Raw genomic sequence first — 18,221 nt, 5'->3', positions numbered from 1 at the left:
CACCTTTGGGGTCACCTTTAGCATCAACACAGCGGGACGGGGAAACAAAAACAAACTCGCCGCGTCCATGTCATCCATGCACACTTGGTTCATCACTTTAAGAGCTCGATCTTGAGACGATCATCACCGCACTGTTTGTGCAGCATCCTCCTGCTCCCTGGAACGGCCGTTCTTGCGTTGAAGCGTTGAACCGCGCGTTCCCATTTTGCCTGCCGCTCTTGGTGTCTTGTGTGTGTGTTTTTTTGCATTGTTTTTCGGTAATCATTTCATCCCCGTGAGCTCGGCCAGTGCCGCGAAGGAGGGAACGAACCGTCATCATAATCGCAAAACGAGGACGACCAAAACTACACCTTCCGGCATGAAGGGTAAGGGTGGCACGGCACGGGAAATAACTGTCAATTTAGCAATTAACGAAGCGCAGCAGCAAAATACAAACACTCGGACCCGAGCCTTGCCGACCAGAGCGGCGCACAACGTCCCGAGGCCAATTGGAAGCGCGGGCAAGCGAGGGCAAGTTCGAACGTCATGCACCGCAAGTAAGATAAAGCATGATGCAGAGAGCCAGATCAGATAAACCCCCGTGTGGGGTGCGGGTGGTGCCGACGAAGTGTGCACGGCAGATGAGTGATGACGGTTTGTCACACCGCCCGAACGATAATGACCGCTAGAGGGCAAAATATCAATCTCAAAATAATAAACATCGCGACTGCGGGCAAGCGGGCAACGAAATTACCGGTGCCATCCGTAATCAAGTTTTTGGCTTCGGGGGGAGGCTGCTGCCACTGCCTGTCGAGTTGATGGAACGCGTGGAAGAGGGGCAGCCAGAGACCGCACAGGTTTGTGGCTTCGAAAATCTCATCAAGCCGTACGGTACGGGAAGCAGCAGCAGCAGCAGTAGCCAGTTCCGTTCCATCAATCCATCGACGACAAATAACGGTGGAAAATGGGTCGTGGACGCGACTCGGATGGGTTTAATCAAAACGGTCGAAAAGACAGGAAATCGCATCTTGATGACTTAGTAGTTCCTGTGTAGTTCGGAACTGTGTTGTTTTTTTCCTGCGTGACCAAAACCACGAAACAGGGAAGAGAAATGGGTTTGTTCGAATGGTTCATCCCGGAGCGCATAGAGAGCAGACTGTGAAAGTGCTGCAAGATTACACATACGTGCACTGGCACTGATGATTATGTTATTTCTCTCCCGCCCGCCCCACTTGACACTCGTTTTCTGTATGACAAAGCTGCATACGAGACGCATAGAATGTGAATGAAAACAGCTTGAAGCATGTGAGGAAAGTTTGCACCATCGAGGAGCACATGATCGTGCGCGTTCGGGTAAGCAAAACTGGGGAAACCCCCTTGATGCTCCAGCTTCTCCCGTCCTTTACACGACCACATACCAACCAGCACACACACACAGGGGCAGAGGAAACTGGAAAATAACCGGCCAGCACGGTGCGCACGAGCTCTCTCTCTCTCTCTCTCGGGCGCTGGCATGGAATCGCATTAGTATGCGCCGAGTTCTCGGCACGGTCCCCGAGCCTGCCTGCCTGCCTGCCAACAGAACCTGGCGAAGAGAAATGAGCTCCGGTCATCCATTTCGATTATAATTATGATCGTTATTAGTCATCCGCCTCGCCGTCCGCGGCCGCATCAACAGCAGCAGCCAGCACCAGCACACAAAGCAGCTTCGAGCGCGCGAGCCTGCTCTCCAAAGCCACCCGCCGCTGGTCCGTTCCATGTCCGTCTTGTGCCGTTTCCATCTTTTCTGCCATCTCCTCGCGCTCGCTCGGTCGAAAGGCGGGGCCCAAATCGGGAGCCAGCAGCGCCGACGGCTGTTCCCGTGCTCGGGGCAGCCATTTTAGCCACCATCTCAGCCCCATTGTGGGCCGCGCTGTGTCGCGCTGTCACGAGAGCCCGCGCACAGATAAGACGAAAATACGGCAAGTTGAAAAATGCGTCCCTCACCCAGGCACACATACACAAGCACACACACAGAGAAACACTCACATATCATATACAGCTTCTGCTGCCGGTGCGTTTTACGAGCGCGCGAATCGTCCGATCGGAGCAAGAGCGCGTGGGGGAAGGGAGTCAAGAACCGCGGGCTGCGGTTTGGGATAGGGAGTCACAACACACAGCCGCACAAAAGCGTACACGGGCCCGAGGTAGGTCGGTCGATACCGTTCGAAAAGACTCGGCGGCCCGCTAAGCCGCTCGCGCGTCGCAAGATTTCGAACAAACAGAAACCATAAACACCCCTTAAAATATGAATAAATTTAAATTATACTCCTGCTTAGCATTCCATTCCCCCGCGAGAGCACGAGCGACGCACACACTCGAGCAAGGTCCCTCCCCCTCACCCCCCAGCTGCGGCTTTCTATCCCGGCTTGGGAAGAAAGGTTGTGGCGTTTGTTGTGGTTTGCCCAAGCCCGAGCTCTCAGTTCGATCGTTCTGCCACCATCGTCATCGTCGGTAGCATTTATGGCTTGACAGGCTGCGCGCAAGCCGCCGTTTTGCACATGCGCAGTGCCCGCTGCTCAAGTGTGCTTTTGGGGTCCATGTACAGCAATGGCCATCGCAGCTACGTGCAGGGATGATTAACAAGGATCAAACTGTGGCCAGAGAGGACACCACAGAGCGAGCGAGTGAGTGAAGGCAAGGGAGCAACACTCCCACCGTCCGAACGAAGCTGCCACGGTGGCTAATGTGTGCTAATATTGAGGATAGGCTAAGAGGATAGACGATCGTTATGATGATGATAATGATGATGATGATGCTCCTAAGAATTGTCTCGAATGACAATGTCGAGGAGGGAGAAAGAGGTAGATGTTCGGCTTCTTCGCCTTCAACAAACGAAGCGCACACACAGCGTAAACATAGCCCGGGCCCGGACATTACACGCTGAATATAGAATTACACGTCAAGCGTGTGTGTGTGTGTGTGTGTGGAGTGCGCCTAGGAGTCGTTTGACAAGCATATGCGCCCCGTGACAAAGAACACACAGATCCGCCGCCTGTCCGTGGCAAGACGCGGCTTGGTTCAAGTGCACCGGCGTGAAGCAACGCTTCAAGTATGTAAATGTTATAGCTACCACAGAGAATGGGCATACTAAATAGAATAGAAATATCTCTTGCATTCAATGACACCGGCGGCGGATCGGAACAGGCCAAGCAAGTCTGTCACTCGTCCATTTTTTTTTGTTTTTTTTGTTAAATATATTTAACAATCGTGTAGAACATAGTGTGCGCCTCGAAAGGTTGGAAGTAGTAGCGTCAGTCCGCTAACTAACTGGCGGTACCCATCTCCCTCCTTGACTCGTGACTGACTACGTTTCCTGAAACTTTTAAAATGCATGTTTCGTCGCTTCGATACATTTGTTCAGCATACGCAAACGTTTGTTTAGTGGAATAATTCCCCATTTTCTCCACGCCAACGACAAGAGTCTAGAGAATGGGGGCCACCCTTCCAGGATGGGGTAGTCTATCAGTTTCCGCTGCTGTATTGACGACCCTCGACGACGGACGCTGGGTGAATCCAGAGCGCTAATTGTACGCCCCTGCCGAGTTCGACCAAACACGATGCAAATGAAGCGAAAGTCATCTCACGACGAGGGAAAGAAGTTCCTGCCCAGGCCAAGAACGGAACACTGGCAACGGAGACGGTGCTGGTGGTGCCAGCAGTAGTAGGTCTTTGCTCGGGTCGACGCCGTGGAAACGATCTCACGATTAGCGGCCCCCGCAGGGGGAATAGAGTTAGTAATGTGGTGCAAAATGATTTCGAATAGCTGCCCATATCTTTGCGCGTCGCTCTGCGCGCCGTGTGGCGTGGACGGGCGGTGTGTGTCCGAAGCGCGAGCCGAGAACTCCCCACGGTTCTCGCATTTGGCATTTCGCGAACCCAGAAGATGGACCCATTCTTCTTGCGGCGTTCTGCTTCATCGCTTCCCTGTTATTGCTTTCCCATTTTTATCGTTCCCTATCGTCTGCCCCATTCTGCTCTATCACGAGCAGCTAACAAAACATTGCGGCTGTGTTTTACGGTCCGGGTTCGGGTGATGGCTGAGTGAGCTAACCCCCGCGCTCCTGCCATTTGCGCTGTCCAGTTTGACCCTCTCTCGACCCTCTCGTGCTCCTGGACTGCTCGTGGACTGGGTGCGCGCGCCGCGTATCTTGTTATGGGACGTAATCGTGATCGGACCGAGAGCAATCGCGCAGCTTTACAATGTTCCCCCGTTTCGCTATAATGAGACGAAATTTATTCATCGCAGCAGTGGCCAGATTGCGGTGGTAGACCGATGGGAACTAAGCGTGGAGCAAATTTGCTGCTTCAATTTTTTCAAGTCTCGTGGAAGGAGGGTGGGGAGCCTTATTTGATGGGGATAGTATATTAATTTACAACGCACGGTGTGATCTATGAGGAGTCTCCGTCCAGCTTGTTCTTGCGCTTTCTTCCTTCACTATGAGCACTGCTGATTGATTGCAATATTTGTGTCGAACAATTTCATCGCCGACCTTGCGTGACTTGCCCTGTGTCTTGCGTTCGTTTGCCCTACGACTCTCGTCTAATTTTTCGTCATTTTTCTTTTTTCCACAGATTCGGACCGGAGTGGCCCACCCGAAAAATGGACTGTCGCGGTGGTGGAAGTGCAGTGTACTGTAGTGACCGTGTGCAGCACGAACTGCGGTGATGATTGTCCCCGTGAACTCTCACACCTCCCAAGACTACCGACAGGTGACGGGTGCAGAAGGAGCTGCACCTGCAGCAGGACTCCGCAGGAACAGTAGGGCTGCGGAGTTGCGGTAACCCACCGCACCCAAACGAAACAAACCACAGCAGTGCAGTGTACACACGCACACTTAAAACACAAAAAAACACAAACACACATTCACATACAGCCCAGCGATGGCAGAGTGCAAAAGTAGGCACGGCTACAGTAGCTGCAGTAATCGGCACAGAAAGATGTCCCTGCTGTGGCTATTACTGATGATATGTGCCTTCAGCGGGGACAGTGGTGGAGGAGGCGGGCCGGGCGGCTTCATACGGCTGGCCGCGGCCGAGCATGTGCGCGAGCTGGAGGTGTCGGAGGGCGTACCGATCGGGCATCAGATCGGATTTATTGGCGAGTTTGTGCACGACGAGAACGGCGATAGTGGGCCGCCGTACCTGATCGTGCCGGTGCCGGGCAGCGCGGTCGATACCGATCTCGCCATCGACCATACGACGGGCGAAATCCGCACCAAGGTGGCGCTGGATCGGGAAAACCGCTCGTCCTACTCGCTGGTCGCCATACCGCTGAGCGGCGAGAACGTGCGCGTGGTGGTGCGCGTGCTGGACGAGAACGACAATGCGCCCACCTTCCCGACGCCGATCATGAGCATCGAGTTCCCGGAGAACACGCCGCGCGACGTGAAGCGCACGCTCAATCCGGCCCGGGACGCGGACCTGGGCCGCTACAACACGCAGCGGTACAGCATCGTGTCCGGCAACGTGAACAACGCGTTCCGGCTGTCGTCGCACCGGGAGCGGGACGGCGTGCTGTACCTGGACCTGCAGATCAACGGCTTCCTCGACCGGGAAACGACGCCGGCCTACAGCCTGGTGGTGGAGGCGCTGGACGGTGGCAGCCCGCCGCTGCGCGGCCAGATGACGGTCAACATCACCATCCAGGACGTGAACGACAATCAGCCGATCTTCAACCAGAGCCGGTACTTCGCGACGGTGCCGGAGAACGCGACGCTCGGCACGACGGTGCTGCAGGTGTACGCCACCGACCAGGACGCGGGCGAGAACGGCCAGGTGGAGTACGCGATCAACCGGCGGCAGAGCGACAAGGAGCAGATGTTCCGCATCGATCCGGCGACCGGGCTGATCTCGGTGAACAAGCCGCTCGACTTCGAGACGCGCGAGCTGCACGAGCTGGTCGTGGTGGCCAAGGATCGGGGCATGCAGCCGCTCGAGACGACCGCGTTCGTGTCGATACGCGTGACGGACGTGAACGACAACCAGCCCATCATCAACGTCATCTTTCTGAGCGATGACGCCACGCCGAAGATATCGGAGTCGGCGCAGCCGGGCGAGTTCGTCGCCCGCATCTCCGTCAACGATCCCGACTCGCGCACCGAGTACGCGAACGTCAACGTGACGCTGTCCGGCGGCGAGGGCCACTTCGGGCTGACGACGCGCGACAACATCATCTACCTGGTGATCGTGTCGCTGCCGCTCGATCGCGAAATCAAGCCCAACTACACGCTCAGCGTCATCGCGACCGACACCGGCAACCCGCCGCTGCACGCCGCCAAGGACATCTTCCTCACCGTCACCGACATCAACGACAATGCGCCCGAGTTCGAGAAGGACGTGTACCACGCCAACGTGATGGAGGTGGCCGACCCGGGCACTTCCGTCATCCAGGTGACGGCTGTCGATCGCGACGAGGGCAACAATTCGGCCATTGTCTACTCGCTGCTCGACACGCCGGACACGCACTCGCACTGGTTCCAGATCGACAGCCACTCGGGGCTGATCACGACCCGGGCCCACATCGACTGCGAAACCGACCCGGTGCCGCAGCTGATCGTGATGGCCCAGGACAACGGGCGGCCGCCGCTCTCCTCCACCGGCACCGTGCTCGTCACCATCCATGACGTTAACGACAACGAGCCGATCTTCGACCAGAGCTTCTACAACGTGTCCGTGGCCGAAAACGAATCCAAGGGACGCTGTATACTCAAGGTAAGTGCAGCCAGAACCACGCCACAGTCGACAGACCATTCCTCACTAGCTGTATGACATGCAAAGCAATTTCAGCGTCGGAAAGTTCTCATTTCGCTTCCCGCGTGTGTAGCTCTCGGTGTGTTTGCTTTGATTGCGCACTCCCAAGCATGCGTACACAAACACACACATGCCAGCAACAGGATGATAATAACTGGCTGGCTGATGGTGCCCGACGGCAGGACCGGAGCTACTGGTTGTTGTATCGAGCCCGTTGCTGCCCATGCTGCCCCCGTAGGCTGTAGGTTTCTGCTCGATTACACGTCTGCTCCGTATTTCCCTCCCGGGCCCCAACCGAACGGCGTAGTAACCGTCTTCGTCTTTGCGTCCTTTTTCTCTCCCCCCCCCCCCCCCCCCCCCCCCATTCCGTCCATCGTCCATCAAACGCAAAGCCCTGGACGCTGTCGCTTTGCTGCAGGGCAACATTTCGACCTCCGTTTCGTTCGGTGCGTCGATCGACCGATCGATCGATCGATGGTGATGAATTGGTTCTTATCGTGCAAATTTGATGGCTCATTGCGCACAATCGTGCGATAAAATTAACATGATCATCTCAATCTTCTGCGGCAAGCGCCGCGGCGGGGCAAAGAGTGTTGTTGGAATTTAAATTTGCTCCAAAAGCCAGTGCGTTTAGGAGCAAAGTTTTCCATGAAAAGCGCTGGTAATCGATTGATTCGGGGAGCTGTATCAGAGGTTTTTTACCTCTGCCAATCTCCCGACCAGCCCACTGGGAACATAGAAATTCCGATCTTCTAGCAACCGCTAGATCGCACTTTTTGCCCTCCTCCCGACGCAGTTTGAAGAGTAACGCTCCAAGAAAAGACCAAAGTAGGACCCGCGCGGGATCGTTTGGTTCGCTCCCTCTCTCGCGCTCTCGTATCGCGATCGAAGCCTGAGCTTGCAGACAGTGTGTGATTGAGCTTGCGATGAGGGACGGGGCAACGGGGACCCCACGTAAAGGCGGCTAATGCTGCGAACGAGCGAACGAGAGCAGCTGAAAAGCGGGAGAGAAAGCGATCTCCTCGGACCTCGTTTCGATGTGTTTGTAAAGGAAGTGTTTGTGTGTGTGAGGGGTTTTCTTTCGGTTTCTTTTTCCTCCCCAAACAACCCCTTTAACGTAACCCCTTAGATGGGGCTGCACACGTACACATCGAAGCTACCGATCATGCTCACAACCACCACCATCGCAACCGCAACACTCGAACTCGAGCAGCTTGTTGTGGTCGTAGCGCAAAAGGGGACGGAAAGGCGGGCCCCGGGCGAGAGGGTCTTCTGGCCAGCCAAGCGATCGCGAAGGCAAGAGAGAAACTCGTTTCTTTCCATCCCACCAAAAGCGCAGTTATTCGTTCGCGCAGTTCGCTCTCGGAAACATTCCCTTCACACTTGGCTTACACGGTTCGGCACCAGGAAAAATTCTACTCTCGTGGCCACCGGCGAGATTGGCATCGTCCCTTTCCTCCCGTTTCCCCTGCCCTCTCTCTGTCCGTACTCATCTTTCCTTTCCCTTTGCTTCACACCTTTCCACCACGCTCGATCGCTGCCAAACCCTTTGCCATGCTGTGAGCGGTCGATTACAACCACCATCAAGCGAGGAAAGGATTGACCTCACAGCCACCGCGTCCCAAACCAGCCCTCGAATGGGCTCTCTCTCTCTCTCTCTTTCTCTCCTCGGTGGGTGTTTGTGTATGTCTACCTGCCCCTGTGCGAGTGTGTGCGTGTGTATTGGTGGTGCTTTTTAATGGTTCGCCGTGTGTAGCGCTGACTCTGTCTGTCTATCGCGATCGCGCTCGCGTTGGCATGTGGCATTGCGGCGGCCGGGACGGACGCGCGGCACGCAGGCACGAAGAGGCCATCTATCCCGCGATGTGCTGCGATGTGCCACCTCACATACCGGAGGATTCCGGAACCCTTCTGCCCCTCTCTCTCTCTCGTCCCTCTTTCGATACAGGAAAAATTACCTTTTATAACAAAACCCCAAGCAAACGTGTAGTACGTTATTTCTTTCAGCGGTTTCGCTCGACCCCTTTCCCCCCAACACCCTCCGAGGTCCGAGCTGTGTTGGCTGCTGTTTGTTTTCCTTTTCTTTCGCAAACAAACTTTGAGCTCGCTCCGTCCCGTTTGCGCGCTCGTGTTCGCGTTTGCTCACACTGGGCTGCGGACCCTTCACACCCTCCTGTACATACCATGCCGCCCCATTCTATTGCTCCCCACACACACACACGCACAGAGAAAGAGCGAAACAGATCGTCCTGCGAGCACCTTGCCCGCCTTCAACGAGATGCGTGTTTTTTGCCTTCATTCTTCTGCGGGCTTTTGAATTGTTGTTCACATTTTTTCGTTTTATTCCCTTGCCACCGCTTCGTTCCGTTTTGTGTTGATACACACACACACACACACACACACACGCTGCAGCAAAAGACCCGACCCGACCGCTCGGAAAGCGAAAAGGGCAACGCAATGCTCCAGCGGGGATGAAACCTTTCTTTGCCGTCGGGGTGCTAGACCCGTCAGTGGCGGCTGTGGCTGCTAAGCGCTGAAGGCTACTACTGATAGCTCGGCACAGTTCAGCTCACTCACTCTCTCTCTATCGCTTTTACTACGGGGTGAGACGCTCATAAAAACGGGGGAACGTAAAATAGACAAACGGAACCGCGTTTTAGGCTCTTTGGCTTTGTGTCTGTTGTGGATGACATAGTTTTCTTCAAAAAATGACCATTCGACATTTCCGTGATGTACGAGTTGCAAACGAAGCACTTGTTCTTGTTTCGCCCGTCGAAACGGCCCAGCAGTGGACCAAAAGCCCAATTACCACGAGCACAAACGTCAAGCTCGGGAAACACCCAGTGACAGTTAATCTGCCACATACGAAGAATCCACCGGTGGGAGAGCCTTCAGACGGCGGCGGCGACGGGATGCGATGTGAAATTTTTGCTCCTGCACATGCCATCACGCGGTCGCATACCCTCGCTGCTTCGGTCACACCTTGCGACCGCCGACCACCATCACCACCACCGGCCAGCGGCTAACTTGTTCTTGCTCTTCCTGCTGCTAGCGAGCGCGCCAAATGTCACCAAAAACTCCGCCGGCGGTTGTTGGGAAGCGCTCACGACCAGGGGGCGTCCGGCCGAGGGAGTGAAATGACGAAATGACGCTCCGGACGCCCCACGCCGAAGGGAACGGAACGTGGAACCACGGCACGGAAGAGAGAGAGAGCCCACGGGATCAGGTAGTCCGTTTCGGCAGATCGGAGGACCGATTTATTTAGTCCTGTGTGTTCTCGTTCTGTGCCTGTGCCAGTTTTTGCGTTTGTTTTGTTCTTGCGCTCTTTTGATTCTGATTTCTCGTTTATTTCGTCGTTTCATCGCCCGTCTCGTGGCCCGTCTCGTTGGCGATTGATGCCACTTTTCGTCCTGTCGGGATGGGCTTTCGGTGGGGCGTGGTGCAGTGGCCGGGTGGAGTGGACGTAGCGGATCGTTCGTTTGTTTTCGACAAACCTCGAAAAGGTTGTCCCATAGGATTCGGGCGGGTATCAAGAGCAGAGCACCGCTCGGGAGGACGGAAAGCTGGAAATGCTGAGCGCAGGTTTTTTTTTGCTTTTTTGTTATTTGTGTGTGCAATGCAGCAAACGCAGGAACCAAATGAAACACACAAACAAACAGAGCAAAAAAAAAAATATATATATATATATGGAAAATACATACGCTTCGGGGCTCCCGATGATTGGCAGTAAAACTGTTCGGGCTAATGATGCTTGACTTTTCCTTTTCGTCAACCGGCAAACTGGATCGCGGTGACGAAAGATTTCCAGAGCGGAGAACGGGCGAATGCGGGGAGCTGCGGGGGCCCACGTTGGTGATGGAGCCGTACGTGCAGGACACTTTTATATTTCCGGGAGGCTACTGCCATTCGAGAGAAAGGAACACGCGGCGGTAGTGGAGCTCCTGCTATTCGTCGTCCAGTTCGGCCCACCGTTTTTCGCTTTTGTTTGGTTCGCTCAGCGGTGTGGCCGGTTGCGATTATCATACCTTATTCGTTGCCTCGATTTGAAAGGTGAAAATTGGCCACCAATCACCAGCCAAAGCACACACACACACACACATACTGATCCGCTGACCACGTCTCGGTGCAGGCGTGAAAACGGAACGCAGCCCAGGAGGACCTCACAGCAATTTAGTCCCTAGAATGTGCGACAAGAAGAGCAGAAGAGCAACAAGAACGCCAGTTGATGCTCTTTTTTTTTTGGTTGTGCGACCTGGAAAGAGAGACAGAGCGAGATAGAGACGAAAATGCATGGGAACGATCAAGTGAGCGGTGCACTCGTTTCTAATGACAATGCAACTTTGCAATAGACATCGTCGCGCAGTTCCAGCAATGAAGGGAATGAAAAAAAAACACGTAACACCTACACAGCTTACAATTCTATTTGTTGGCCTTGTTAACGAGCCCTCTCGTCGAGGGGGGGAACATTCTGCTCCCTGCTCGGCACACTACTTTGTAGCCCACGTGGGGCCGCCCTAATAGCGCGGACGGTTTGTCGCTTGCAAACGAGACGAACGAAAGACATCATCGTTCGAGGTTACGATATGGGCGAATGTGTAGACGCCCCCGGTTCAACGGATCCAGGCCATCGATCACCATCGTCCGCATTCGTGTCGTGTTTGGATGTTCGTGTTCCGTGCCCTCCGCGTGCCCTATTCCGAACTCCGAATCTCCAGCAAACCCAGCAGAACGGACGGTGCCTGTACCTTGTAGCTGCTGCTGCGTTTGTGGTGCGTTCACTTCACATAGCGGCGGCACATTGCGCGATGTAATTCCCCCCCCCCCTCTCTCACTCTCTCTCTACTCTACTGCCCGGACCGGCGAGGGAGGGAAACTTGCTTCTAACTAGGCCTCCAAGATGCATCCTCGTAGGGCGGCGTTGTACGGCTCAGAACGAAGACATATTCCATGTCTTGTTTTGTACGAGGCACAACTTCGCCTCATCTATCCCAGCCCTTTGCCCTCGTTTGAGTGGCTGGAATGTACCTGATGACTACGACTCGCTCCCTGGTGGGTGATGCTTACCGCGTCTGACGGTTAACCTCGGCACAGATCAATTCCAACAGTTCTGTGCCGGAAATGAACCCAACTCTAGATCTGGCAAGAGCAGAATGGGTTAAATAGTCGTCCCATTTGCTTTTACAATGCTTGGATTATTTCTTCCGCTTGGCAGGCGTTGTGTGAAGAGTGTACAGCAAACTTTTCAATTTCCGTTTTAATCTCCGCGTAGCATATTTACTGATTATGATTCAATTATACTTGAAGTATCGTAAAACAGTATTGATATCTTTGATCGTGGACGGGAATAAAACGACGAAACAAGTTTACCGTCAAGTCGCACCCGAGCCTATCGCGCGCCCAATATGGCAAGACGGCGGACGGCCGATGATCGTAGAGCAGGACGAATTATGAAGTGATCTGGAGCGCACAGTCGAAACGCACGGAGACGCACCGCAGCGATAGCGATTTCATTTATTATTCCACGCAACGTGGCCCATGTTGTGCCGTTTCCCGATTTGCGTCTGAATGACAGCTCTCGATGACATATTTTGGTATCGGTACATTTCAACGACATTGTTGTCGTTCCCATGGGCGAACCGGAGCGGCCGGAGCAGTCTTAAGGCGATCCGATTTTGATCTTCGCTCTTTCGCACTGTCGCACTCGGGCGCTCCGTCGCGCTCCGTCGCTGCCCGGCAGGGGGGCAGTGGGCAAACAAAAAAAAGAAGAAGGCAAGGAGGAGAACAAGCTTGCGCACACAACAGCGCGACTCGAGTCGGCATGAGGCAGAGCGGGCAGACGTGGACGATGATGCTGACGACAACCTAAGATGATGACGACGACGACGACCATTGGGCTGGGTGGGATTTTAATTGAGCGTAACCCTCGGGTCCTCGCTTACACCGCACGCTGCCCGGCTGCTCTTGGGGGTCGGGCGGGGCATGCACGATTGATCCCAGCAGTGGTGGTGGTGCAAGAGGTTGTTCGCCCAGTTTGCTCGCCTAACCGTCCAAGCGTGGACCTGATTACAATCGAGTGATAGGCGCTCTGAGGCCGTATCCATGAACATCCAGACCTCCACAGTACCACAGTCCGCCGAGCCAGGTCAGGAAAGTGATCGGATCGAAGCGGTAAAAGCAGAGAATAGAGAACTGCCTTTTGAGGCTCGAGATAGTAGAGCAAAAACGAGGATGTAGATTCTGTTCAGATCTCAAAATAGCGCAACAAGAGAGACACAGAGAGAGAGGAAGAGGAAAAAAACTTCCATGACTCAGACGACCTCAGTCGATGCATCGAAACTTTAGCCGTGGCTGGGTGTATCGGGTCGATATCGGACCTACAAATGTGATATTTTAAGTGACACAACAGCCCCGGGACCGCTGTCTGTGCTCGAATGACCGCGCGAATTCAAGCACGATCTCTTGCCCCTCGGTGATCGATGAAGGCGACAACGGTGTCAATCTGTTGGGCTGTGGACGCTGTTGATAAAATAGTTGACATGCCGACGATCGTTCGATCACGGAAGGGGCACCTCTCCGCCGAGGAACCGAGGTGGTGTAAGGTGAACAGCGCGGAGCTATACTCCGGCACCGGTTCCGGTCCGGTTTTGAAGATGACATTGAAATTGTCAGCGGGGATGCAGCGCGTTGCATCGACCGACCGTTCCTAGAGCCGACCCGAGCCCCCCGGTGCATGGAATGATCGGGAAGCGCAAGCCTCTAAGCCCGCCTGGAACGAGCGCGCCCAGCATCAGTTAATGTAGCCGAGAGATAAATGTATAATCATTTATCCATCATCTTCGGGATTTGATGCCTGTTGACGGTCGATCGATCGATCGATCGATCGGGCCGACAATTTGTGGTCACCCAACACGAAGCCCCTGTCGGGCGTGTATAGGGGAAGACCTTCGGCAGACTCTGGGACTCTCGCTGTTAATCACTCGCGGCTGACCTCTGTTGTGGATTTACGTCGGATAGTCGATGGTCAAACAAGGAAATCGATACGTGTCCGAGCGATGGCAGGGCTGGGGAGCAGGGAGGGTTCGATAAACTCCTATTGAATTGCATTGATCTCGAGTACGGATGCATATCAATTGGCACTGCCTTTGAGGCCACGCTCGACGCGGCCCCGACATGAGCGTGAATTATTCCACCAAACTTTGTTGTGAACATGAGATCAGCTATTCTTGTAAATCTTGTTCGCATTGTGAAAGCCCGAAGGCCTGCATAATGGTTGCAGTCTGTGGAAGCGTTTTCGTGGCAGGCACACTAAATGATTCCAGTGACATTTCGAAAGGATTCCCGCAAAAGGGACACATTGTTAGCGTTCGCTCTTATTTTTGGCATCTGCATACCAACTAACCGACGGAGCTCGACGCTTTTATATGACTCGTCTGTTGAGTGACTTTGACATGCAAAGCGGCAACACAGCGATACCGACAGCAGGCGGCACTGAAAGGCAGGCACGTCCTGGTTGTCCTCGAGCCGGCTCCGTGTTGTTCATTATCGTATTTTTACCATCGACCGTTTACCAGAAAGCTCGCAATTTCCCAGGGAAAATTTGCCTTCGAAAAAGAAAAGCAAAAGGTTTTGGCAGGAACGAAATCACACGGATCCTCCGATTCGCTGGCAAGAGCCTTCGTTCGTTAGCCTGCGATCGAGTTTCCTGGAACAAAGAGCAGTTGGCTGGTTGCGAGCATCGCGTAAGAGAGAGAAAGAGATAGAGCGAGAGAGAGTGAGAGAGAAAGCAAACCGCAGCATCCGTGAGCCCAGGAGTCCAATTAAACGTAAATTGCAATTCGAAAATGAATTCACGAAAATGCGCGCGCGCGCACACACACGACGGGCCCGGGACGAGCGCAGAAGAATGGGATTTGTCGGGACTGACAAAAGAACAGCCACCAGATTTTTTGTGTTTGTTGTCTTGTTCTTCTCCCCCTCCTCGCTCAATGGTTCCAGTGTTTTCGGCCGCCTCCGTGTACAGAGCCTGCCAGGGGAGAGATTAGACGTGGTAGATAATGGGCCCCCTGAGACCGGGTCCGGGTTGCTCGCTCCGCAAACCGATCAAATCACACGCTCGTCAAGCTGGCGGACAATGCAATCCCGAAAACGCTTGCGGGGCGGTACGATTCAAGAACTCCATTCAAAAGACCGCAGCGTCAGTGTTCCCCGTGTTCCGCGGCCGCTTCGGGTCGCGTATCGGGCGTATTTTTCACCAAAGGACCTTCGCGAAACCACCTTCCCGGGGGGGGTTTGGGAAGTCGGCGGCGCGGTGATATGACGACGCTCGAGTCTTCAGCCGCTGCTGCACTTGGCCGCGGTGACGGTGACGATAATTTATTTACTTTTGGCAGCGAAACCTATCACAAGGGGGCTGGGCCTAAAATTTGAATACATCCATGGGAAGATCGTATGCGGCGAAGGTTTCATCCATCCGTCGCCACTGTCTGCAGATCGCACGTTCTCTCCTTTTTTTCTCGCTCGCTTCGTAGCATATTTGGGCCTGTCAACGGAAATCGAGCCCAAAGCAGACGTAAGTAGCGAACCCGCACTTCGCTGCTGTTCACGGTTTTTCGAAATTGATTGGTATTTTCCTGCACCAGAAGAATTCAACCGGGTGTTTGAATCGTTCTTCCAAGACTTTACTTTTTCCCGCCTTCCCGGCTCCCTCATTACCCCTTTGGGCCAATCAATTGGCAAACAATCGGACCGATCTGACTCCAAAAAGGCTAAAAGGAAGGATCCAACCGAAAAGGGTCCTTTCGTTTGTTTTTTGTCAGTCCAAGCGCGACTTCGGCCTCGAAATCGGAACGAATTACGCGCAAACCGTTTGTCTCGTCTGCATATCTGTTGATTTGCCATTTTGCTCCCCATTTCTGTGGCCCTCGCAGTGCTCTGTTCTACTTTGATTTGTTTTGCTTTTGTTTTTGCTAGAAGCAGAAGCAAAGGCAGCATCAAACCGTGCCGGGGTAATAGAGGAGCATTCGAACGGACACAGGGCAGCATTTGCATGCGCACGCGGATTTGGGCTTACCTGCAGCTTCTTCAATTGAAATTGCATTTCGTCAGGATGGCCGAAATTTCCATACGTATCAACAGGCTGCAATCTCCCGGTTCCAAAACCACACAATGATGAATTTCCCCGGCTCAGAAGCCGCTTTATGTAGCCACGGGACGAAGATGATGATGATGATGAGGACGATGAAACAAAATATAATCATACCATCGAAGCTGCATGGAGACACTTAGGGAAGTTTTTCGGCAGCCCGCATACGCCTGTCGCGAACATCCTTTGATGCATGATGTGGACGTGATTAAACCGACATTTACATAGTACGTTGCCACCAACGGATTTGCAGTGACATTGCCAGTGGCTGTCGCTAACGAGTTTGCAACAGAATAACATACAAAGCCACACTGTGTATAGGCCTGTTGCACATTTAGCTTGAAGCTTGTAGTGTCGCCATTTTAAAGCGTCTTTAAATCAGCCATGACTAATGCTTTGCGTATGTTTCGCTATTACATCAACAAAATGAGATAGAACAGTCAGAATGTAAGAACATTAACTCTGCCATATTCAAACCTTGTGCTACGTCGTTTCTTATCGCTTATTTCAACGCACTCAGGCTTCTCCAATCTTCTTCAAATCCCGCGCAACTGACAATCATCGGTTCGTGGCTTTCGCCAACTCCCCTCCAAAACCTATATTCAAAAGCCCGAGGATGTTGTATTGGCTGGACCCCTTTGTAGTCGACCGGTTGGTTTGTGCCGAATCGTCATTTATTTATTTAGTATTTATAATGTTTTGCCTCAGTTTTCCAATACGGTCGTTACTGCGGCAGTGTGCAATGGCTGCTTTTTATTGCCTCCCGCCTCGCTGGTTCTCCCGCCTTTGACTGACTCGTCCGGTGCGCTCGATTTACGATTGACGTTGAAGATAGATTTCAAAAGTTTACATTCTGCCTCGGCGCGCTGTGTTCCTATATATATATATATATAAATTTATTTCGTGGTTTTTTGTTGTGCTTTTATTTCGCCCCGTGCTCGGTTTGGTGCTTACCTCGTGTATTCGCCGTACTGCGTTGGGTTGATCGGCCGAAGAAAAGGAGGAGGACTCCGTTTGTTTCCGGTTCGATTCTTCGCCGTCCGCAGTTCTCGGTTTCTCGCGAATTTGGATGCCACATTTTTTCCCTCGCCTGCAGCGAGCTGCATACACGACACTGCATAGCCCTGCATCTCCTCCGTTTGCTGCGTGTTCGGTTCCCTTTTCGCCTTCCCCGCCTTGCGGGACGTTTTGGGGCCGTGCGCTTCGGCCACGCTGTACGTACATTTCCTTTTGATAATTTTGCTTATTATGCTACATTCGCGAGATGTCAACTGGACTGAACGATTTCGATGCCGATCTGTCCCATCACGGGGCCGGCACTCGTCCGCAAACCGCCACGATCCGCGCGCGCTCGTTGAGCGTTTATCCTGAAGCATTCGCGCACCACACCGTCTTTTGCCACGCTGATCTCTTGCAGCGGGTTTTGGGGAATTTTGGGCCCCGTCGTCGTCCTGCTTTCGATCACCTCCTTGGGTGTAAGTTTTTGTTTTGTTTTTGTTTTGTCGTATGTGTATTTGTTTTACTTTTACTGCATCGATCGTGCTCGGGCCCCGGCGGGCTGCGCGGTTCTCCCTTTTTTTTTTGGTGTGCGTCCGAGATCCCATTTCAACCACCAACCCCCCTGCCCAACGGGGTGTGGTGATGGGTGGGAAAGAAACGCTTATTTTCCTGTCGTGTCGGATGACCATTTTGCGGGACATTTTTGTACTGCTGAATTCGTCGCAGAAATGTCGAAATCCCAAACAATTTGCGAACGGTAGTTGCATTCAAATCGGAAATCGGTACACTAGAACATTGCAAACATTCACGCTCGCCTCAAACGCTCGGAGGCGGAGTATTACTGTGTCTTCTCTTGCTCCCACAGGGAGCATTATAGTCCTGCTGAAAAGAAGCGGCCTCTTTCCTCACTTGCACATCACTCCCGCTTGCTTGCCTTCGAAAGGGGTTTTGAAGAATTTAAAGCCTTGTAGCGAAATAGTAAGCATTTTAGACCCATTCTCCGCCGCGGTGGCAGTATAATTACGCGGACCTAACATCGCGGGCACGAAAGAAATTTAATCCACCGCTTCCAATCCAATGAGCGAAGCTAATAAAACGGCAAGGACAACCCATTAAATCAACCTCGCTCTTTCAAAAACGCGTCCCATGCAAAAGTCGATCATTGCCAACGGGTACGGGAGATTGGTGTGTGACAAAAACCCACAAAAAAACGTAAAAACAAAGACGTTGCTCATTTGGGGGAAGCATTTTTGGCATTGCTTCCAGTACATTTTACCCTTCGAATGCCGCACATTCCTGTCGGCTAACA

General features: G+C 53.3%; 1 protein-coding gene across 4 annotated transcripts in view; it reads left to right on the top strand.

Moving 5' to 3' along the window:
* Positions 1-18,221, top strand: part of LOC121597682 (protein dachsous) — an 87,344-nt gene that overhangs the window by 19,486 nt on the left and 49,637 nt on the right. For all 4 annotated transcript variants that reach the window (XM_041923650.1, XM_041923651.1, XM_041923654.1 and 1 more), the window contains exon 3: positions 4,594-6,732. In XM_041923650.1, the coding sequence (XP_041779584.1) occupies positions 4,903-6,732 (1,830 nt within the window). In that variant the 5' untranslated portion in view covers positions 4,594-4,902. The remainder of the gene's footprint in view (positions 1-4,593; positions 6,733-18,221) is intronic.

This window comes from Anopheles merus, chromosome 3R (genome assembly GCF_017562075.2).
Source record: "Anopheles merus strain MAF chromosome 3R, AmerM5.1, whole genome shotgun sequence".
Taxonomy (NCBI): domain Eukaryota; kingdom Metazoa; phylum Arthropoda; class Insecta; order Diptera; family Culicidae; genus Anopheles; species Anopheles merus.
Note: the sequence above shows the minus strand (reverse complement) of the source record. Positions and strands in the feature narration are given on the sequence as shown.